Genomic DNA, 24,677 nt, shown 5'->3' with positions numbered 1-24,677 from the left:
ACTGCTCCTTGTCATTGTAAGACCAAAATACTATTGTTAATGAGTACACAGATTGATAATAGAAATAAATGGAAAGGTTCTGATCTTTGGTAAACAAAGTTAACAAAAAATTTTTTTTTAAATTACATTAAAATATTGAAATATGGAGTATATCTGTACTCTTAAAAACCTGTTAACTATGTTTTTTTTATGTATCATACATTATTCAGTAGAATTCAAAGGAAATAAAAATCATACTGATGCTGTACCATGCATTTGTTTATAATTTTTTTAATATGGAATTCTATCTCATTGAACTTTTAGAGTAACTTGAAAATAGAAACCATTGTTATATTAAACCATTGTCACTTTCATAGTAGATTTTGGATGGCTAGATACTGCTTCTTGACTTGATGAAAACATTTCATGCTTGCATTTCTGCTTTAGGCTAGATAGTAGATTTCTTGTACATAGTATTCAAATCTTGATGCTTTTTAAGCTTCTTTAAATTTTAAATGTGATTAAGAGGCACAATGGTTAAATAATGATAGAAAGTCTTATGATAACTGGTTATTTTTTATTTTAACATCCATCTTAAGTGTGCTTTCTGTGTTACACTTCTAAATTAAATCTTTTTTCTAACCGAATTGGTAATAGTTTATATTTGGTTAAAATCTGTCTTGTTTTTACTTGTGGAAAATAATCTAACAAGTTTGATTTAACAGTTTCTCCAAATGTTAAGGAGATTTTAATGAATAGTGAAATCCTTGCAGACACTGTGGTTTTGTTTTTTTGTTGTTGTCCAGGACTTAACTTATTTATAAGTAAATTTAATATTCTGGTAGTTCCAAATATGTTTCCAAATTTTCTAAAGGACTAAAACATTTGTACCTTGGCAACATATATATTGTTGCCATGGCAACTTTAAGTCTGGCCATGTAAAGTAAGAATTGAGCAATATCTTTCCCCTTTGAATTGTCTCATAATATTTGGGATTAAGTTATTTGATGAACACAAATTTTAGAAAATCCTAAAAATCTTCTGTAAGTTAAACAATGAAACCACAGATGTTTGAATGGAACTATAACTATGTGACCAGGCATCACTCAGGGGAGGTTACTCTTAATTACAGTGGTAGGACTGAATACCAGACCTTGGAAGAGAATAAACGTCGAGCTAAGCTAGATAGGACGTTTACCAGGTGAGAACCAGTCTCCCTTTCATGCCTTGTGTCATGTTGCATGCTTACCTAGTATAGCTGTTCATGTTTTAGGAAATTTTTATGGGACTTAGGTTGTTGTTAGTATGTAAAGGGGAAGGTTTAATTCTAAATTAAAAGTATTTCAGGTAAATGTCCTATTTATCATTACAATCTATGGGACTAATTAAGAGTTAGTAACTATTTGGTTTTATTAGCTCACCTGGCCGAAGGCCATGTAAGCTATTGCCATCACTTGGCGTCCGTCGTCGTCAACAATTTTCAAAACTCTTCTCCTCTGACACCACTTGACCAATTGGAACCAAGCTTGGTATGAATGTTCCTTGGGGTATTGTGCATAAAACTGGTGTGGGGATTTTTGATCTGTCAAAAACATGGTCGCCGTTACTAAAAATAGAACATAGGGGTCAGACAGTAGTTTTTCACATATATCTCCAAAATAGTTAGGTGTAGCCAAATTCTGACAGGGTAAAAGTGTTCAGCATAATTCTGACGGGGTAAAAGTGTTCAGCATAATGAGATCTATCTGTGGTCAAATTTTCATTTTGATATGTTAAGCCACGTTGGAGTTATTGCCCTTTTTCAACATTTTTTTTGCTATTTTGAATGTTATTTCTTTCAAAAATCTTCTCCTCCTACACCACCTGACCAATTGGAACCAAAGTTGGTATAAATGTTCCTTGGGGTATTGTGCATAGAATTGGTATGGGGATTTTTGATCCGTCAAAAACATGGCCGACGTTACTAAAAATAGCACAAAGGGGTCAGGCAGTAGTTTTTGGCATATATCTCCAAATCATTAGGTTTAGCCATACTCTGATGGGGTAAAAGTGTTCAGCATGATGAGATCTATCTGTGGTCAAATTTTCATTTTGATATGTTAAGCAATGTTGGAGTTATTGCCCTTTTTTCAACATATTTTGCTATTCTGAATGTTATTTCTTTCAAATTGGAACCAAGCTTGGTATGAATGTTCCTTGGGGTATCTTGCATGGAAATGTTGTGGGGATTTTTGATCTGTCGAAAAACATGGCTGCTGTTACTAAAAATAGAACAAAGGGGTCAGACAAAAAGTATCTGCAAAACTGTTAGGTTTAGCAAAATTATTTCTATAGCTGAAATGACCCTTATTATAAGGCCTTCAAAAGTCGTTAGGGATCAAAGTTGTCTGGTGCCTCCTGTAAGAGTTATTGCCGTTGAAAGATGAAAAATAACAGTCCTACCAAAGTCTTCTTGAGTCAAAATTGTTGGAGAACTTGTCAAATTTATTGCCCTTGAAAGACAGACTTTAATCAGGCGAGCGATTCAGGCTTCTGGGAGCCTTTTGTTTTATAACTCTGTTGATCATTTATTCCAATTAATTTTTACTTTATGATTCAATTCAGTGAAGATTTTGTAATTTGTGATATTAAAGGAGGGGTCATTTTATTGAAAGAAAACAAATTATAAGGTTTCTTCTGACTCATGGGGAAAGAAAATAGAGATAATGAAATGAAGTGCTTTGAATGTACAAAATGGATAGATCAAAGTACAAATGAAGTTGTTATACACCCCTGAAAATACTGTAAAGAATCAATTTTTATCACTATTTTCCTTTGAAATCTGATTAAGAAGGTAATTTGTTTTACTGTTGCACAAATCAAAAAGTTTTCTTTTCTGTTTTAATTTCTTTGAACATTAGTTTTCAATTTTCTGACATACTGTTCAACAAAAAATTTTCTGAATTTTTTTTCCAGGGTTGTGCCTTATTTGAACTAAGATGTTTGCTTTAGATGTTTTTGTTTACCTCAGACACATGAACAGTGTTTATCTATCGATATCTGTTCCAGTTAGTCATGATTATTGTCAGCCCATTTTTAATTGCTTTACGTTTTTTAGCAGGAATTGATGATGGTACTCTGTATTAACTGTTAAATTTAAAAAAAAAAAAGAAAAAACGTTTTAAAATAATTTTGATTCAGGCTCATTCATCGCCAAACTTATGTTTATTTATAGATCTGAGTTAGATGCCTGGTTTATTTTGCTTACTGTACTAATCTATGTAATTAGTAAACTAACAGATTTAATTTTTGGCTTTGCTTTATTTCTTTTTTTTTACAGTAATTAGGTCTACAGTCTCTATGTTATATATTTGTAGCTTTCGCTCTTTGTAAGTTTGTCTTCTGTCTGTTTATTTAGTTAATCTTTTGTGGTCATTTGGAAAATATATTCATACAATAACCCCTGCTATGTCTTTGTTCATATCATTTTATCCTCCCTATAACCTTTCAAAAGTAAAAAAATTTCTGGCTGAATTGATACTGTGAAGCGAAACTAGCCCAAAGCAGAACACCTCCAAAACAAAGAGTTTGTTTGCTAAACAGAGGATCAAGAATGTTTTAGAATTTTTGTTTACCAGAAAAAATTCAATTTTTGTGAGGGGAAGTTATTAATAATATTCAATGTTACCTTTGTCAAGTAAAACACTTGTAATTTCTGGAAGGGGATAGACAGTGGGAAAGTTCATATGCATTGGTTTATGAATTTATAATAATCTAAAATTTTCAAAAAGCCTAGAATTCACAGTTAAAATTCAGTGAGATCGAGATGAAGAAATTTGTGAAGATGTCTGGTTTATCTAGATTTAAGATTTATGCAGGGTTCAGTATAGACAGATTTGACATCATTTCAATCATACTTGTAAGATTAACCCAAACTTCCTTTTCTGTCCCCAAAGCTCCCTATTTATAATGTCCAACTTTGAATTGTTGCTGGAAAATGGGTTTTGGAAAGGTAACAGAAAACTGCTGAAAAATATGACATCACGTTGATTTCAAAGTTTAGATTTTTGATAGTTAAAAATTTTGTAGTAGTCACTTAATGTAATAGCCTCTTCAATATTGTAAATCTGTAAAGTGCAGACATGATTTTTTTTCCTCTGTTTTAAGACGGAATTCAGTATTTTCAAATCCAGATTTTGCTGCTCTGTTTCTTATTTTACTGTATGTTTACTTTCAATTTCATCAATTTCTGCCGTATTTTTTTTGCTTGGTAAATTTGATATAGTATATATTGTTATTATAGTTACAGTAAATCTGACAGACATGGAACTACAAAATAAAATTAGTTCTTTGAAATTTCAATATAATTGAAGTGAGAACTTTGGTGACATCACAAAATTAAATTACATTTCGCCCTGAAATGACAAAAGGTAGAAAACATAATTGCCAACAGTAATTTCTGAATAAACAATAGCCTATGCAAAATATATGTACATAAGTAATATGGATGAAACAAGGAATGATTTAAATTTTAGAAAATGAGTGAAAAATACTTATCCTTACAGTGAGGGTATCAGTCATTTTGGCATGGCAAAGGGGTCATGTTGGATTACAAGCGTGCATGACAAAATTGACCAACCCCTCTGTCATGAAATCATGACTAACCTGCTGAGAAGAAATAAGTTTTAAAAGTTATTTTTTCTCATTTTCTATTATTCAAGATTGTTGTAATTTCATATAATAGCTTGTTAAACACTTAGTTTCTAATATTGTAATGGAAACTAGTACTTAAAACACAATTTGAAATGAGAGAGCAAGGTATTACAAATTATCATTCAGTAAAGTACACAACACACAAGTAACCTACACCAATGAAGGTCTGAATACTTTATGGTATATATTTTATTTTGTATCAGGCGTACAATTTTGGTTTTTGTTTTACATGGTTTTATAATGTATTGCTGTAATAACATATCTGCCAAAAAAAAAAAATTAATAAATAAATATTTTGGTGTGTACAATGTGCATTTTTTTCATAAAAAAATTATTATCAGAGAATGGGGGTGTGTATTATGCATCAATATATAAAAATTGGCTATGAAATATAAGATTTTTGTACAAGTAAAAAGGAGATTGCATTATGTAAACTAATAAACCAGAAATGCATTGTTATTAAAAGAAAGTTTATTTTATAATCAAATACATAATCAAGAATTGAATTTTACATGATATTTTCTTCAAATCATGTTTAAATGTCTTAATAACATGTTTCAGACAAAAGTTGTACAATATTTCTTTGTTATAAAACACGGTTAGAGATTAAAATGAAACAACTGAAAAGCAACAAAGTCCATCTTTGTCAAACCCTCCCTATTGAATGTTTTTGTTGCTAAAATTTATGTTTATTGTTTCTGACAATTTTTTTCCAGAAAAGTATGTTTTAAAATGAAAAATCATGTAGTCTGAGTTACCAAAACCAAAACCAGAAATTTCCAATTTTTGAAACTTTTGATTTTGTTATATAAGCCACTTTATACATCCTGTGTAAAGGAGTTCACAAATGTCAAAATCAGCCCCAAAAATTTAAGTGTTTCAAATAAATTTGATAATTGCATAATTTACTCTGTTGTACTAAAATTGTAGATGAAAATAAAGCAAAATAGAAAATTAAACGGAATTGTAGTAAAATTGTTTATTTCATAAGACATTTTTATGTAGAAAATATAGAGTGCATTTTTGTCAAACTCATTGATATTTATACAAAAATAGCCTTCTCACTATCATAACTTCTGGTTGTTCATAGCTTGTGCTATATATTTTTGGATTAAAAAACTACCCTTAATTCTCTCATTTTTGTGAATTTTTTTTTAAACTGTGTAGAAGTAGAGTTTTGTACCCTCCTTGTGACCAAATTATGACACAACAGCTTGTATTTTCTGTATATTAGTGTTCAGATAGTCGCTTTAAAATAGGCAAATGGAAAATTTCAAATAGTATGTTGAAACTTCGGCAAAATAGTAGGCCATAACTAGAGATAGTGAATTTACTCCTTTTATCAAAATAAAAAATTTTCCAATTGATGTAACTACTCATCTTTACATGATGTTTTAATGTGAATATAAGTTTTTCTCCTTCACATTTTTGTTTGAAATACTGTGTCAAGGTAAATGAATTGACCGATAAAATGCACAATAATGATCTTTTGTCCTACAATATTCTACTGCAATCTATGTCTAAAAAAACATTTTTCACACATTTTGATCTTCAAAGACATTACATAAATCTGTATTATACACACCAAAATATGATATATTGTTTTTTTTTCCAATATTGCATGTATATGACTTGACAAGATCTAAATTTCATTATGAAAAGATCACTTTTTAAGAAAAACATGCAATAAATGTGCTACAAGAAAAACAACAAAACAAAGAGAAAGGGAAAGAAAACTAACATACAACAGTTAATCACTTTAAACAAAAAAAAAATAACTGTATATGAAAATATGTTCAATAAATATGATTGAAAGCTTTTTTTTATTTTCTTTAAAATGTGAATTTTTCCAGATCTTCCAGTAAAGGCTTTGCTCGGCGGACCGTTGGGGGTCATACAAGAAATACAATAATGGAAGAGAAAAATTTTATAGACGGTTATAGAAACATACCGAAATCTCAAACATTTTCTGGAACAAACAATAGTGCGATGGGTGTGAATCATTCTATAAAACGTTATGATGGAATCAGTAATCAAACACGAGCTACGTTACCACATGATTATAAACTAGGATCAACATCCAGGGCCTCCATTCATTCTGAGAAATCAGATAACGAGTAAGTTACAGAATTAATTAGAATAGTGTAAACTGAGATAATTTTGCTGTAAAACATGCAATGCAAAATAATCTTTTTGATATTTTCTTCATGATTTCAAACAAAATGACAACCATTGGAGAAGTTAAGACTAGGCTAATATAGATTGAGTAGATAAAAAAAAGAAAGAATTTCCTGGTTCACCATGATTATGAGACATGTCAGTGTGGACCTGTGATTTTTATTATCGTTTCTGAGTTATATTTATTCATGGTAATATGTTTTTTCCTATCAACATAATTACTCTCTTATTATTATTTTGATTACAATTATGGAAGACACTTGCAACAATTTGCTTTCAAAATTATTACCAGTGAAAATTTACAAGAGAAAAAACTTACACTGATTAGTGTAAATAGATTCAGAAGTACAGTTAAATTGGTATATATAGACCTCCCTTAGTACCACAAAAAAACTTACTTACTGAAACAAATGACATTAATTTACATAATAATGACAAGAAGCTAGTAGTAGATGAATGCTGTTCATCCTTTTAAGTCAGATTTTTTGCTTGATAATTGAGGCATTTGTAGTACTTTTGTCTGTACATTTATTTTCAATGCTTTATATTGGTATGATAATTAATTTGAAAGACTGAATAACTAAAATATGATCACGCATGCTGAAGATCGCCTAGATTTTACAAGTGTCCCAAACTTGTTCCGCACAGGAGTTAAATCTAAAGGTATTTTTGGCATTAGTGACTATATTATGGTTATTCATGATAACCAATTTCCTATCCTGTTTATTATATGGATTTTATCTCTTTATTTGTTGCTATTTTCAACATAAAATTCAAATTTTGTAAACGGTGGATTGATGTACTTGTTGTGATGTTTTGTGATGTTACGGCAGGAGAAAGTCTGAGAGTGAAAGTACAGTGTGAATTCTTGAAAATTTTTACACTAGGAACATTTGGTTAATGGCTGCTACCTATATAATAATCTGTTATAAATCATAAATATATCACCTTGACAAAACAATTTACTGCATGTAAGCTGATGAAGCCAGTTTTGATGTGAAAGGTCAAAGTTCCGCAGGTAAGTAAAGAATAGTGGAGAGATTTTTATGAGTGATTCTGTAACAGATTGGAAAAATAAGTATTATCAAGGTAAGTACTTTGGTGGAACCAGGGGATGTCCTGGGGTTAGATCCTTTCGTTTTGTTGTATAATTTTTGTTAACTTTGTGCATTTCATTTGGCAAAACATCACCAATACTAGCATTAAAATCTTTTTTTATTTTGGAAGTCCCCTCTTCAAAGTCTTGAGGATCCACACCAGTAGTAAAATTTTTCATATTGCTGACAGAGAATATTTGTTTATTTGGATTATTACATTCTTTGCTTGTTTTTTGATGACTGGTATATGTGTTGAATCTAGCCATTTTCTGTACTGTTGCTGCAATAAGCATGGTCCCTGAAAATTTATGAAATAATTTATTAGTATGACAGTCATTTTTTTTTCACTGTTAGATTATTTCAAATATATTGTTTGCAAGTTCTCACTAATTCTAAGATCCTCTTTTAAGTGTTAAAGGTTTATAACTTCAGTCAACTACTAGTTCAACATGTACTAGTATTTTACAAAGTTTTCTTTCTGCAGTTTTGAGTTGTCTTTCTTTGATTATGAAGTTGTTTCATTGATTTTAGTTTAGTTGAAATTACCTCAAGTGTGTATGCCTCAAATCTATTTGTGCAATTTACAGAATGTAGTTGATTGCTTGACTTTTTTATTTATTCGAATACATTGAAATCACCATGATCCAATTATTGAAAGGGAGGTAATTGGGTAAGGGGGACTATCTGAAAGTAGAGCAGGTTATTATATAGGAAATAAAATAAAAATTACAGTTGTACTTCACTTGCTCGAACTCAGATGGCTCGAACACCCGTGATTTCTTGAACACAATTCAAAGTACCAAAATTTTCTCCTATATAATTGGTATGAATAACCATAGATTTCTCGTACTTCGATTTCTCAAACACTTGAACTGACTAGCCGGTCCATTCGGTAATAAATCTTCGAGAATAACCCTCACAAACTCGAACTGGTCAGCCATTTTGGCAGCTTGGGTAATAAAAGGTGTGAAAAAGTGAAACCCTATCATTAATCAGTGCCATTTTAGTTAATTACAGGTAATATTTAAGTCATCACTAATTAAGTAGTTCTGATCTTAACACAGTACTTATTGATGTTCGAGAATGTTCTGAAGTCGGTATGATGAAAGCATGAAAGAAAATCGGAAGAAAATGAATTATTGAACTCGAACTCTGAATGTTTTTAAAACTGAAAACAGCATTTTTAATGTCCACAAATCAACATGATTCCGAAAGTGAATGAAAAGGAATCATGAACTAACAAAACTTCGTAGGAAGTAAGCAATTTCTAACGATAAAGTCAAACTCGGACCGGCAACGAAAAAAATCCGGAAATATACAAACTTTAATTTCTCAAACTCCTGATAACTGGAACACATTTCAATGGTCCCTTGGAGTTCAAGCTGCCGAGGTTTGACTGTAGATAAATAATTAATAAGGTCAGTATTTAGCCAGTGACACATAACTTTAAATACAATCTGGGATAGATTTGAATTTTATTTGGTTTGAGCTCAAGAATCTTATAGTCTGGACACAAGGCACAAGACGTTTTTTTATTGGAAAGAGAAAGCATTTGAGTTGATGCAAACTTTACAGTATGGAGAATGAATAATTTGAGACACACATGAATGGCAACTGTAAAGTCCCAATACTTTCATAAAAACCCTTAACCAGCCTCAATTGATATTTTTTTTTCATGAAATGCTTTTTGATAGTTTTCTAACGTTCTAAGAAGATTGATTTTCTTTGGGACTGCTCTTGGGACCCATGGAATTGGGAAAAAATGTAAAATTGTGACTTTTTTGGGACTGCACTTGGGGCCCATGGAATTTGGAAAAAGGGTAAAATTGTGACTTTTGAAAAATATCTTAACACATAAGGTTAAAGATTTTTGTACAGTGTATAAAAAAAGATTTCCATCATTAAAAATCCTTGGTGACGACCATTACAGTTTCTACAGTTTCAGTCGTATTGAAGTCAATGAGGTGACCTCTGGATGACAAGTATGATACAGTAGAGTGGAGAGATGTTCTGTACATCTTACAAATCTTCATTATAATAGAGTAATAAAGGGAACCAAGATTATGGTGGTAATGAAAAGAATGTAATCCAGGGACAAAGACCAGACATGGAAAACAGACATACACAACAAAGAACATAGAGTAACTAAAACCATACATACAAAGTGACAAAAGCAAATGAGCAACTCAGACTCCACTAAAAACTGGGAGCATGGACCAGGTGCACCGGTAGAGTGAGCTTCCTCTGCTTTTCTAGAAACACCGTCGAGATTACCTCATATACCAATCTTAAGACAATGCTTCAAATCACAATTGGTTTTATCATTGCTTTGGACCATATAACTTGAGGGAAATGAAGCCAAAAATCAGATCCAAAATGAGGGTTGTAAAACCACTGAAATTAATTGAATTGATGAAAGTGGAACTGTTAATGATGTTAAATGCACCAGTAGTTGGTGTTTAAAAATTGTGAGATCTTTTTTTTATGGAAACAGTAATCCTATTTTCCACAAAATGTCTGGCTAATCCTATTTTGTAGTATATTTAAGTCTTCTTTAATATCAGCTAATAGATTGTTTGGTTATAGAACCTGTTTGGTTATAGAGCCTGTTTAAAATCAGGCAAAATTGTGTTTTTGATAACTTAATCATGAATGACAGTTGGGCTTTAAGTCAGTGTTTCAGTATAAATTCAGTCATTATAGTCATAGATGATGACTTTGTTGTGAATCCATTCAGGGAAACCTACTTTTTAATAAGATATTTTAAAGGCTAAAGAAGTTACTGTCTTGGTTCTTAGACCAATTTTCATGATAATCAGTAGAGGAGAAGACATTTTTCCTTTTTTTTTTATCTCCCCCTATTTTTTTCTCTCTATTACCTGTATATTCCTATTTCAGGTAGTCAGAAAAAATGAGTGGAATTGATACTTAAAAATTTGTTGCTTAAGAAATGTATATTGAGGTATAAAAACAAGAAATTATTATTATTGGCCCAAGTGTAGCAATTATGACAAGCATTTAGATTAAATTATAATAATGTAAACTTGGTTGAAGTTGTGTACTTTATGCAAGCAAAAAGAATAAATTTATGAAAATTTGCCAGTATCTTTGAAGAACTAATACTAAACTACTTATCTTGTAATGAGATTATACAGGGATTGTAGAAGTTTGCTGATTTAGTAAAGTTTTACTCAATATGAGATAAAAAGTTTACTCTGTAATTACTTTGAAGTAATATGTGTATTGTATATGGTTATACTTAGATATTTATATATTGGCTTGCTTTGAAGTAATGTGTTAGTGCATTGCCTAACGACATTGGATGACCAGTGTAAACAAACTTATTGAATATAAATATTTTTATTTTGCCTTGGTTAGGTGAACATTTTTTGAATAGACTTTTCAGGACGGTAAAACAGGATTAAAATATACTTTATTACTTTTATAAATTGTTTCAAATGTCTCCATTCTTTTATCATCATGTTCTCCTTATTAATAAAATTTTCATTTAATGTCTGCTCTTGAATTTGAGAGGGATATCCTTGTTTAGCCGGTTAGTTACAGTGTCATTGGTCCCATTTATAATAAGAAGTTCAAGTTATTTTTTAAGCCACAATTATACAGTTTCTTTATGAATCAATAGTTCTCAGGACTATGAAAAATTAAAAACATGATCTCCAAATGTGTTACAGAATACAAGTAAGCATAGCAAAGTCCTGGCAGGAATTTATTGATTCTTGAAAGAGAATGTAGAAATATTGTTTGAGAAAACAATGAAAATGTAATTCTCTTTCCATGATTATTGGAATGTAAATTATTTGTTGACTAGAAAATAATCAATTCTTCAAGTGTAAGAAGAATTATTGAGTTCAGTATGAGGGCTAGATTAATGCCAGTTTTATTCTGGGATGCAAGGTTCAATTTAAATAGAGCGGTTTCTGACAAGTGTTCTCTTGAAATATGTCAAACATGTGATTGACAGTAATCAAAATGTTTTTTTTTTATGTCATGTTTTTGTGGAATTTTTTTTTTGCGATGTTTGATCATTTTATTTTTATGGACAGGGTATAAGGTACCAGATATCAATAATTTAGGAGTTTCTGGAGAAGCATAGGACCAGGATGCTTGCCTTACCAATGCCACTGATTGGTGCCTGAAAACCCATGCTGTTCATTTACTTCTTGCATTGAATGTTTTGTATTTTTTTCTGTGTATTGTTTTTTTTTTAAAAATTTTATCTGAGTTTGCTCTGTTTTGTTTGTTTCCCCTGTTTCAGTGGGGATTTTCTCAATTTTAATCAGAGGTAAGTTGTAATCCTATGTGAATATGAAAAAGCTTGTATTTGGAAGTTGACTACTTTTGACTGAACAATTTCTTGTTAATAAATATGAAGAACCCGCAGCATAAACCAACAAACAATTAATCGTAAAGGGAGCCTTTTCTTATAAATAAAAGTTTTAATGACAGTGCTTTTGGTTGTTTGGTACTGCATATTTGATTTTTTTGATTGATCAAACTTTCAACAAAATGTTAATTTTTGATCAAAAACGAAAATCTTCTATGGTACCCATACAATAAGAATTGATATCCACGAATAGAAGTGTGGCCATAGTACATGTATTCCTAGACAATAGAACTTGACTATGTTTATATTAACCAGTATTTCTGATTCACTTAGCAAAGCTGCATTTCTTATGAATCCTGTATTTTTAATGGACTTCCAACTCCTTCAGTAGATCAAAATCAATACCAGCATGGTGGATGTATGATATATGATAGTTGAAACTTGAGAAATATGAATAATTAGCCACCTACTCAATTATGTGCCATTCAATATTTCATTGTAGTGTCTTTGAACTGTTTTCTATCGTTTCATAGCATGGAAAATTTCATCTGCACTGCTTTATAATTTCCACTTTCTTGATGCAAATGATGAACAAATAGTATAATTTTAATTTTTGGAAAATAGGTTACAGGAAGACATAGAACTTCAAATAGGCTGTATTATGGTTATTTCAGCAATATTTACTAGTGGGTAGACTTTTTAGAAAGATAACTGTTAGAAAATAAGGAAAATCCTCTGCATGATTCACTGAACTATTCTGTTTTCTTACTGTTGAAGCATTTTTATCTTCTTATTAATAAAAATCTGCCTTTTTTACCAATTCAATATGGCTTCAATAACTGTGAAATGACTTATTAGAATTATTGGTACCTATACCATCCTTATTAAATAGATATCATTCTTGTTACTGCCTGTGTTTACTTTAATAAATAAAATCAGAGATATTCAATCTAGCAAAATAGGTTGTACATGTATACATACACTGTCATCACTATTCATAACTGCTATACTCTTTAGAAGCATGTCGGCAGTTTGCCTTAATAAATCTGTATGACCTTTTGACACAAATTGATAATATGATAATTTCAAATCAAATTATAGCCAATTAATTTTCATCTTGATTTGAATTGCTAGGCTCGTGATCATACATGAATTTTGGTATACCTTATCATGACTATCGTTAAACTGATTCCTATTTATCATTGCTATCAAAGTTTTGATCCATATTTATTCATTGATCAAGTGCTTGGTGATTTACTGCTTTGATAAACAAGAATTATGCCTGTGCCATTTTCTAGTGTTGGTAAAAATTCATTTTGCTGTAATAAATCTTTTTTTCTGAATAGAAGTAGTTTTTTGCACCTGTGCCTTTCTCCTATAGGTGATAATTTCTCACTAATTATCTGTGGTGACCTTAACAGCAATTTAACTTTCATGTTTGTTTTTTATTGCAAAAAGCATGAATTGAGCTGTTTGAAATTTATGAGATCAATTTATTCTAAACTTGTTAAAAGCCAGTCTTACCCCAAAGGAAGAAAAACTTAATTTCAGAATGTGTTTTCATGTTGTGTTCAAAACAATGAAGTGAAATTTATTAATGTTCAAACATATAAAAAGTGGAATTTAGCTAAAAACCAAATACTTAACCCATAAAGTGTAATTGAAAGCGAGTTATACTCATTTATTTGTGTTTTTAACAATCCTTTTTAATATGGTCGTAAATATTTATGTGGTATTTTCCAGGTACTTGTTAATTGAAAGGCTACAAAATTGTCTTAAAAATTTTGAAAAGCATGAGTTGTAAAATTTCTGAAAGCCCCTGAAGTATGATAAAAGGATTTTTACATTTACAAGAATAATTTAATTATATCTTTGTAATGTTTTTCATGAAGTTCGTGTTATGAGCATTTTTATTTTCTTTTTTTTTTCTTTTTTTTTTGTAATTTCACATCATTTCTGAATTCATTAGACATACAGCAGCTCTTCTGTAATATTATCCCTTGTATTTTGCTAATTTTCCTATGTGCTGGTGGAAGGAAATTTTTCTGTTGAATATTTACAAGCAGGTATCTTTTTTTGGGCTATAATTAAGTTCACAGACATTGCAGATATATAGACAAATGAAATGTTAAATCATCAATATGACAGAGTTCTATATTTACTACATAATATTATACTTCCTTGTTTATCAAGATCTTAACTTCTGGTTAATATCTACTTTCTTTTGTTATATCAAAGTTCTATAGTGCTTTCTGACAGACAGACAGCATCTTCTCTGTATAACCATGGTGAATCCAGTACTTGATATTTTATGCCTTATTTATTCAAGGATAAATACTCTGCACCTGTTTATGCCTAGTCTTAGGATTATATACAAGTCCTATTGACAAACATTGTTCCCTAGTTCATATATATAGTCTATTGAAATGGGTTATTGTGATATCTTATAGCTTGATCCTCATATAGAAAACACACTGTAATCTTAGATAAGAATGATCATCTCAGTTCTTATAGAGTCCTCCCTTATACTGGAGCCCTGTCTAGACGATGATGCTCTCTGTTATGTCAATATCCCCTACTTTGTAGTCGTAGTCTCCCCCTAAGCTTATCTGTTGCATTTGACTGTCACATGTTTTATCAAATATTTATATATAAAAGCATCGGAGTAGCAGTTCATCAATAAATCTTTTGTAAATTTCTCTAATCTCTTGGTTAGGTTATTTGAGACCTTCAAATATTTCACTCAATATGTAAGTACTGCCTAAATACTGGAGGGTGTCATAAATTGTTCTAAGTTATGTAATAAAGTAAATATATAAAACTAATAATCCTTAAGTATTGCACCCCCTTAAAACCCAATATTGTCATGTTCTCACATTGTTTGTCAAACTTCTGTAATCGGGAAGTGTGAAATGTTCCAGTAAATTACTCTCATCTGTACAGAGAAATTTCTTCATGTTAATTGAATTTATAACAATTACCTGTAGAATGGTGAAGCATTACCAGGTTCTTTGCCCTTTATTTAAGCTTCTCCCAGAATTGACATCAACTGTATAGGATTTCTAATCTCATTTCATCTTAAAAGGGGAAGGTAGATTATATCCAACGTTTTGTCTATGGTATGGGACAATGGGACCACTCACTCTAAAATCCTGATAAGCTGCCCCATTCAAGGATTGGATGAATTATTATTGTTCATTGGAAATTTATACAATATATATATCTGACTTTCCCATCATAGTATAATCCTGGAAAGGAATGAAGTTGATGGTCTCAGGGTTAGAGCTATTTGTTGTATCATTATATGTGTCATAAATCTGCATGGTCATTAACATTCTCCATTTCATGTTTATGTAAACCTTTATCTAATATGAAGTGTCACTCAGGTGTCATGTATGTTTGCAAGGTTTCTTGCCATAATTGGTTGTGGTGCTAGTAATAATAATGGCTGTACAGGCAGCTCAGTACTGTGAGTTAGCTATGTTTTTAGTAGATGGTAAAGCTGGAATGGGTTTCTACTCAGATCATTTGATGGTATCTGGCAATCTTTTATAATGAGCATAGAAGTAATATCTTTTCTTTTATAACTTTGTTGTTACAATTTGTAGTAGAATTATGACAAAGTGTCTATAGCTTTGGATAAAGGACTTACATCTTATGTCTTTGATATAACCATTAGTCATCGCTTGCTAATATAGTACTGTGCTTGCACAGTGCTATAATCTTTAGCATAGTGCTATTTGAAATTAATTTGATTAGGAGTGTAGGCATGTAGCTAGTTCCAGGGAAAAGCCTCTTGACATGGTCCAGTAAGCCTAACTATTTCAGATTCATTGGGGAACAATATCTAGAACATCCCTGGAGGCTGTAGTTTGGATCTATTTAGATTGCACATTGCTTCAGATTAATACTGTTCAGTTGTATTTAAAGAACCCCTTACCAATGTCTGACCTTACAATGAATGCTGTGTAAGTATGTAAGTACCAGGATTAGTTGGTCCTATTGGCCGAGATCGATCTTTTCATTGTCAGCACTTTCTGTAAGTTCTAATCTGTACAATCAATACAAACTAACAAAAGAACTAAAAGTTTTACATCAATTATAAATATGACTGCTATTATGCAATACAAAAACAGCTTTTAGTGAAAATTCTTACCAGTTTCCCTGGAGATATGGTTTTATGGTCATGCTGAGGTCTTCTATTGTTTTTTTATTGTTTGACCCAAGCTAAGACAAGGGAACTAATAGATTCAGTACTGGAAAGTTAAAGGTCTTTGTATAGTGATTTCACTGACAGGTCTTTGACTTCATTTATGGGTAGAAAATATGTTCTCACATGTACTTCCAGCGTCCATGATATGGTTTAGTTAGGTTTCTGTTGAGAATGATCTAATTCTTACTGGCAAGTCTAATTAGAATATAGAAAAAAAGTGCTATAAACTTTGAAGTTCTGAGGTATCATATTTAAATGTATTTGTGTTTAAAGTTTCATCATGGTCTGACCCACTTAATTTGAAATGAAAAAAAAAAAATTAAGCTTCAGTGTATACAGAAACATGAGTTGTGACAGACAGACAGACAAACAGACAAATCAAACACCTTTCTTCCAGAAACATGAGGTGTGACAGACAGTCAGACAGACCAAACAGGTTTATTCCAGAAACATGAGGTGTGACAGACAGACAGACAGACAGACAAAGCAAACACCTTTATTCCAGAAACATGAGGTATGAGACAGATAGGCAAATCAAACACTGTTATTCCAGAAACATGAGGTGTGACAGACAGACAGACAAAACACCTTCATTCTAGAAACATGAGGTATGACAGACAGACAGACAAACCGAACACCTTTATTCCAGAAACTTTGTTGGCAGATATAACCACCCCTCGAAAAAACTAAGCACTTCTTCTTAGTTTGATGTGGAGATGAATTCTTTTAAAGCTTAGATATAAAAGACCTAATCAGTATTCAAGACTGTATGGAGATGATCATTCGGTTAAATGGGTTTGTCTCAACTGAAATTTTATGTTGCTAGATTCAGCTCAGTTAGACATTGTATACTTATGTAGCTTTTAAGACCTCATTGCCTGTTTTACCCATGAAGACAGTGGTAATGTCTTATTCCCCTAGAAACTGATCTGATTTAATGTTTCGATGTAGACGATTTACAGCTTCATTCTTAGTAAGGATCGTTATTGCTAGGATTCTGGAACGAAATTTCCTTTAAGCGCCAAGAAGTTTACAACTTCATACAGAAATAGGGGTTACACAGCTTTGTTTCTTTTAAGTAGTATTATGTAAGAATTGCACTTGACAATACAGTAACCCTCCTACTCCCCCACTAAGGTAATGACATGGAAAAAAACTCTAATTATGGCCTCAATTGTGACAACAGTAACGAAAATACCATTTTAAATAGTTTGAAAGTAGCTGTTCTTGTTCTTAAGTATCATGTATGAGTAAGGGTTTAAAGATTGTGGAAGAATAACTGCAATGTTATAAATCAAAATGGACAGTTTAATAACAGCTAATCAAATTTGCACTTGGAGTTTCTTTCATTGTGTTGGAGTAACTTGACTGTATTTGTATGGGTACTTTTTCTTTTTATAGGGGTTGAAATTTAGTAACAAATGTGCATTTCGTAAAGCCTAATTAATTCTTTGTGCCTTTGATTTGGAGGGATCTGAACAGTTGGTACCATTTGGATTTTTTTCTGTTTAACTTAACTAGGTCTAATTTTGTTTAGAGTATATCAGAGAAGATTTTTATTGCTTATTGTTTGCACAATGCAAGTTAATTGGTACTTTTTTTTACATTTAAATATTTGTAATTATCTACACAAGCAAGCAGAAGGGTTATTATACTGATACAAAATGATAATACCAAGGTCAAGCCAAGGGTCATTGCCATAGTTACAGTCTATTCAATATCAACCTTTGTAGGTAAATTACTTTTAGCCTGTAATTATTTCTTATTGTTTATTTGAGAGAAACTGTTACTTTAGGATTGTTTTCTAGTATTTGGTTGAACTACAAGGAATAAAAGTCATGTTACCATTTAATTACAAAGCACAGGAGGTGTCAAATGAGGCTACAATTTCACACACTAAGCATTTTACTACATAGAAATATTTGATATTATATGAAGAAATTAGAATGTATCATATGAAGAAATTAGAATATCTCCCAATGGCTTGGAATGTTTTGGACTATTTCCTGGGTTCTAAATTACATCTTGTCCTGTGAAAAAAAAAAACAAAAACAAAAAAAAACTAGAATTCCATCTGAATGACTTAATTGTTCATTGAAACTAGCAGTTCTTTAATATTTATATTTTAACTAATTTCTGATATGTCATATAATGGAGAAAGGATCATCAACGTCCACATAATGTCAACGGGAAGGTTTTTGGGAGTCAAGCAACAGAGTGACAGGAAATGCAAAACAACAACAAAAATGTCAGCTAAAATTTTGTCGATGATTATCTAATATTTTATATTTTTTAGATTTTGTAGGATTAAAATGTCAAATCCATAGCTTTGTTTCCATCAAAGAAACCTAAAAGTATACTTCACATACAGTAACCACATATTCATGAAATGAATGTTGCTTTAATTTATTTTTGTCATGACTAACTCAAATAACTTGATGAAAATTTGCAGATATAAACATTGATTTGACATTAAAATTTAAAGAAAAACTATGAGAACTTATTGTTTTTCCTCAATTCAAATATATGATCATAAGGAAATTATTAAATTGTAAATTTTCTGTTTCATTGCTTCACCATACTGTTCGATTTCACGGTTTTACAATCTTAAGTGCAGTCTCTGTAAAAACCACACAGTGGGTGAAACGTGGTATGAAAAACCCACCATTTTGAATGTTTAATTTAACAATTTGCACCATCAAAATCAAGATCATTTTGATAAACGGAGTTATATTTTAATTTAAATGCACTGAAAATGGACATTTCTGGGGAAGATAACTATCTGTTGAAACCCTCATTTTTCTAACATTCTGTTGAAAAATTTCTGAGCAAATTCAGAGATGCAGAGATCAAATAGTATTTTATTAAATAGCAAAAGCATCCTTGAATGATATTGTCAGGCTGGTGGGGATTTGATATGCATGTTTCTTATTTTCCCCATTTTGCCTGATTCTTACGAAAACTTGCACTTAATTCAATTGTAAATATAAACCATCAGCATTTTTGGTTCTTTAGTATCAGTAATAAAGTGAAATGAAAAAATTCTTGGGTATTACAATCTTGCTGCTAAAAATGTTTCTTGCCACCACGGATTTTAATACAACATGCAAATTCAGTTCTAAATTTGATATTATTTATATTTCACTTCTGAATCTGTATATTTTACTGCAGTACTGCTTTGCATAAAGTGAAACAAAAACAAATCCCTTTTGGATTTGAAAATTCACATTGGTTCTAATTACATGAAAAGTAAAATCACTGTAAAAAGTGTTCTGTGTCTCAGTTTAGTCCCTTTATTTTTGTTTGTTTAATGTTTGTCTGCTACCAGGTCTGTGTTTCACTCTTCTACTGGTACCACATATAAGTGTTTTGTTTTTTTTGTTTTTTTTCAATTTTTCCGCTCTTATTTATGACATCATTAATTATAATGCTAGGACAATACAGACTTATTCATATTCCATCAGTTTGTGCTAAGTGTATCCTGATATACACAGAGTATAATAGTTATTATGTTAGATAAATATATGTTTTATTATCTGACGTAGTTATGGAGTAAATGTCTTAGTTAATATTTTAGTTTTTGATATGTAATAAAATTTTGTTTGAGGTGGTTAAGACAACTCCAGGATACTAATATCATTAAATTTATTACCCATGACAACAAACATGAAATTTGCAAAAGGTAGGGCTAACATCAAGTGATGCCCAGTTATTGATATTCATAGCTATTTTCCAGAATTGGCGGAGTTTCCAGACACTCCTATAATCAAGCAATTTAAACCATGAAGTATACAGCATTAAAGTATGTGGGATAAACGCATCCATTAAAATAATTAATTTTTTTTCATGGTTCTGCTTTGGATGTGTGCTGCACAGTCGTTAAATGCAATCTGTAAAGTAATCTATCCCATTATTTAATGAATATTCATGTGATGTGTATTGACAGGGTAAATATGGTCCTCATTGTTTAAATGAAAATCTACTTTAAATCAATTTCTCAAATTCAATACCATATGGATTAACTCAATCACAATGAACAGGGTATTTGGTTTGACAAATCGTTTAATAGACAATGTTTTGATTTTTTACCTGAATTGTAGGATTAAATAGCTATAGTTAAAGGTTTTGACTGTTATATTTTTGAAATATTGAGTTTAGTCATTAAATCAATGAATTCTTTACAAATCGGGGTATTTATGGAGTGAAAGTTGACATTGTTTTCTTTCACCGGGTGAATTACTCCCTTCTCCGTTAAATCTTTTGTTAAAGGAATATTACAGTATTGTTTATAGCAATATAATATCATAATACCTTATCTACCCTTTTACCTGATAAAAATGGAACCTTCCACCACCCGCATTGAACTATCGGGTAGATTTCATTGACGGAGAATAGTGGGATCAAGTAATCTGTGAAATATGGATATTACTTTCATTTAAACAGAAGGATTCCTCTCTGGTTAAAAAGTTCCTATTGTAAAATTAACAAATGAATTGTAAAAATTTCATAATGATCTTTAGTCACAACATTAATTTGAGAGACACATATCTCCAAAATAAAGAAAAACATGGAAAGTGATTTACTTTGGAAGTTTACTTGTAGAACTAACTAAATGAGTGTTTTAGTTAATTACAAAGTTTCTGTGATATTATAATTGTGTGATATTCAAATTCTGTGATATAGGAATCTGTGATATTTAGAGGAATTTTTACATTAGTTTCTTAATGCATAGATTAGTTGTTACTTGTGGACGTGTAAATTCATGGGGAAGAGTGCAAGCCTAATTTGTGGAAGGTAATTATATAATTTATGCTAATTTATACATTTATCTTCTTTAAAAAGTTCATTTTTAAGTTATGTAAAACAAAAATGTCACATGCAATCACTGAATTTATTTGATGATATGAACCTGTATCTAATGAATAAGATAAGATAGTTCAGATTTATTGTAGAATATGACTATCACAGAGACATTTTAACTTCTTGTTTTGGCCTAGAAATATTTATTGTGAACTCCAAGCCTTATTCAGGTAGCAGATGATAGGAAATTTTGGCTACAAGTAATTGAAACTTGGGAAATTTTTCCCAACAGAGATGAAGATGAAATTCTATTTCTCAGAAAGGGCACTTGTTAGACACACACTTCTGAACGTATTGATATATAAGTGTTTTGTTTAATTTTTTTCATTCTGATTTTGAATAACAATTTGAAAGGAATATGTCTCTGGATTTTATGGTGTTTAGGTTAAATTTAAATTTGTGACATGATTATACTTCATTCACTGAAGGATATGTAATGGTTCATTTTATGTAGCCTTTGTGTTGGTGATTAGTCTTTTATACCCCTGCAGAATAAATTAAAAGAAAACAGAGTGAGAATTACAATTTAATATACAAACTGCATTTTGTATATAAGAAGAGGTTAACATATAACTGCTTTAAAACTGCCATTTAAAATTTGAATGGAAAGTAAGTGGTACCATTAATTTCAAACTGAACATACATGTATTGTGTTCCTTAGGTTAAGTGGTTGAATCCCAAATTATCAGAATATTTATATGAGGCAATGAGTTAGTATATGATCATAATATGTAGTCCCTTGTAATAGGGCAATAAATCTAAGGGAAAATACTCCTCATCCAATGATGTGTGAATAGTCAGTTTTGAAAAAAAAAAAAAAAAAAAAAATTGAGACTTTTTGATTTTTTGACAAATCATCTGTATTTTTGTGGAACCAGGCCCCTTATAGAAAGGTAAGACTTGTGGTCCTTTTAGACTAACTTGGTAAATGTTACATTCCCCTACCCATTGATTCCTTTCCTACAAATTATGAATTGTTACATTCCCTTGCCTTTTGCCTTCTCCTACAAGTTATGAATTGTTACATTCCCTTGCCTTTTGCCATCTCTTATAAGTTATGAATTGTTACATTCCCTTGCCTTTTGCCTTCTCCTTCAAGTTATGAATTGTTACATTCCCTTGCCTTTTGCCTTCTCCTTCAAGTTATGAATTGTTACATTCCCTTGCCTTTTGCCATCTCCTACAAGTTATGAATTGTTTTATTATCATTCTACAAAATAATCAGTTAATATGTTTTATAACTTTTGTACAAATCAAAACCAATAACAAGTTCTATGAAAAAAAGTTCATATTCACTAAACATGGGTGTAAATTAATCATAACCATTCCACATTGATGTTATATATGTGAACTATCAAGCTGATTGTGTGGAGTTATCATAGACAATATTAAATCATATCTTTATGCATGGAACAAACACTGCAATAGGGTTTTCTCATTATCGAAAAAAGTCTTATTCACTAAACATGGGTGTTAATTTATGGGATTTGAACCATCATACATTGATGTTATATATGTGAACTGGTGATAACAACTCCACATTTTCAACTTGACAGTCATCATGTATAACATCAATGCAGGATGGTTCAAATGTTTAGTGAATAGAAATATTTTTTTTCATAAATATTGTTTTGTGATGTAAAAGTAGAAATAAATTAGTTTTTTCATGTATTTGTAAGGATGTATTATCATTACATATGCAGAAAATTTTTACCCAATGGATTTTAAATGTTAATTCAAGTTTTGCTAGATATTGAGGATGTAATTGCATTGATTATTATATGTTATATTTTGTTTTACATCGTCTAAATGCCAGCCGAAGGTAATAACCAGGGAGTACAATTATTTAAGCGAATTTAAAAAATTAAGACCCCACGAAATTTCATTGTTTCCTACAAATCTTGTTCCAATCTAATGAAAATTGCTTAAGTTATATATTTGAATATAATCTAGGCAATATATGGTGGTTGGCAAACCTGTTAGTTGAGAAAATTATGGTGTTGATAGTATAAATTTTACTAAGGATACATTTTTCATTGTTTTTAACTTTTAAGATATATACCGTTGTATCTAAGTAAATTTAAAGTTACAAATAAGAACTACTAAGTTACCAAAGCTCTCAAGTTTTAATTTTTCTCATTTTAAAAGGATTGGTAGCATTCATAAAAAGACCCTCTGAACAAACATTCTTTGAAATTTACTAAGGGTATGGAGCAGTAAGCCAAAATAAATTAAAATGTTTCTAATCCTATAATGTAAAATTTTTAACAGTGATTCTTAATACATGTACATGTAGTCCTGGAGTTTAATAAAGTAGTTTCACAGTTTGTAGTATTGTGTGGTGGATTAGAAGGGGATTTTCTTGGTGTTTAGATAACAGTTAATCACAACTCGTAATGTGACGACAGGTTGTAGATTAGAGTTAATGAGTTGGCCAATACACAATAGGTAGGCTTAGATGTCACCATGGTTTAGGTTCCTGCCCCTGTTACATTGTCCTTAGAAGAAATTTAAGGTCATCAATGCCAATTAAGTTTAAATGGAGCTGTTAATATTTCAGCCCTTTTCCTGAAAAGTGCATTAATTAGTAATTAGCATCATAGTATGTGGAAAGCACATTTTGGGGACATCTTTTTTTTTCTTCCATTTTTCTGAGATAAGTATAGAACAACTTCCTAAATAATGATCTTTAATTGAAGAGCAAGATTTTTTGTTTTCTTTTAAAACATTCAGTTATAACTTTTCATTTGTATAATATTAATTTTTTTCATCATATGGAAATAGATCTTATTGATTAAATTTATGCTTTAATCAAAATTTTGAATAAAACATGAAAAGCAGAACAGTTACAGGTGATAATTTATGTGATTTTAAAAAATTGGGTACTCTGGTACACATCTGAGTGAAAATATCAGATCAATTATTGAAATAACTATAAACTTAAGTTAAATTCAAATAAGAGAAAATAGGCAGATTGTTAATTTTTTATTTTCACACTTATTGCTGGTTTATGCTTTGATGAATAATAAATACTGAACACCAGAATTTATCACAATGGATGGTTTTTATGTGGTTAGGGATGGTTTATTTGTGTTGATTTGTATATTGATGGGGATAGGGGATAGTTTATTTGTGCTGATTTGTGTATTGATGGGGATATGGGATAGTTTGTTTGTGCTGATTCATATATTGATGGGGATATGGATAGTTTATTTGTGCTGATTTGTGTATTGATGGTGATAGGGGATAGTTTATTTGTGCTGATTTGTATATTGATAGGGATAGTTTATTTGTGTTGATTTGTGTATTGATG

General features: G+C 30.7%; 1 protein-coding gene across 10 annotated transcripts in view; it reads left to right on the top strand.

Moving 5' to 3' along the window:
- Positions 1-24,677, top strand: part of LOC148603485 (tyrosine-protein phosphatase non-receptor type 4-like) — a 113,922-nt gene that overhangs the window by 34,999 nt on the left and 54,246 nt on the right. For 7 of the 10 annotated variants that reach the window (XM_088551769.1, XM_088551766.1, XM_088551767.1 and 4 more), the window contains 2 exons: positions 1,112-1,180; positions 6,525-6,788. In XM_088551769.1, the coding sequence (XP_088407895.1) occupies positions 1,112-1,180; positions 6,525-6,788 (333 nt within the window). The remainder of the gene's footprint in view (positions 1-1,111; positions 1,181-6,524; positions 6,789-24,677) is intronic. The other 3 variants (XM_088551765.1, XM_088551763.1, XM_088551762.1) reach the window with 1 other exon arrangement.

This window comes from Perna viridis, chromosome 11, assembly GCF_037379345.1.
Source record: "Perna viridis isolate PV_CMFRI_1.1 ecotype Kerala chromosome 11, ASM3737934v1, whole genome shotgun sequence".
Taxonomy (NCBI): Eukaryota; Metazoa; Mollusca; class Bivalvia; order Mytilida; family Mytilidae; genus Perna; species Perna viridis.
The sequence above is the reverse complement of the archived record's forward strand: the minus strand, read 5'-3'. Positions and strand labels throughout refer to the sequence as shown.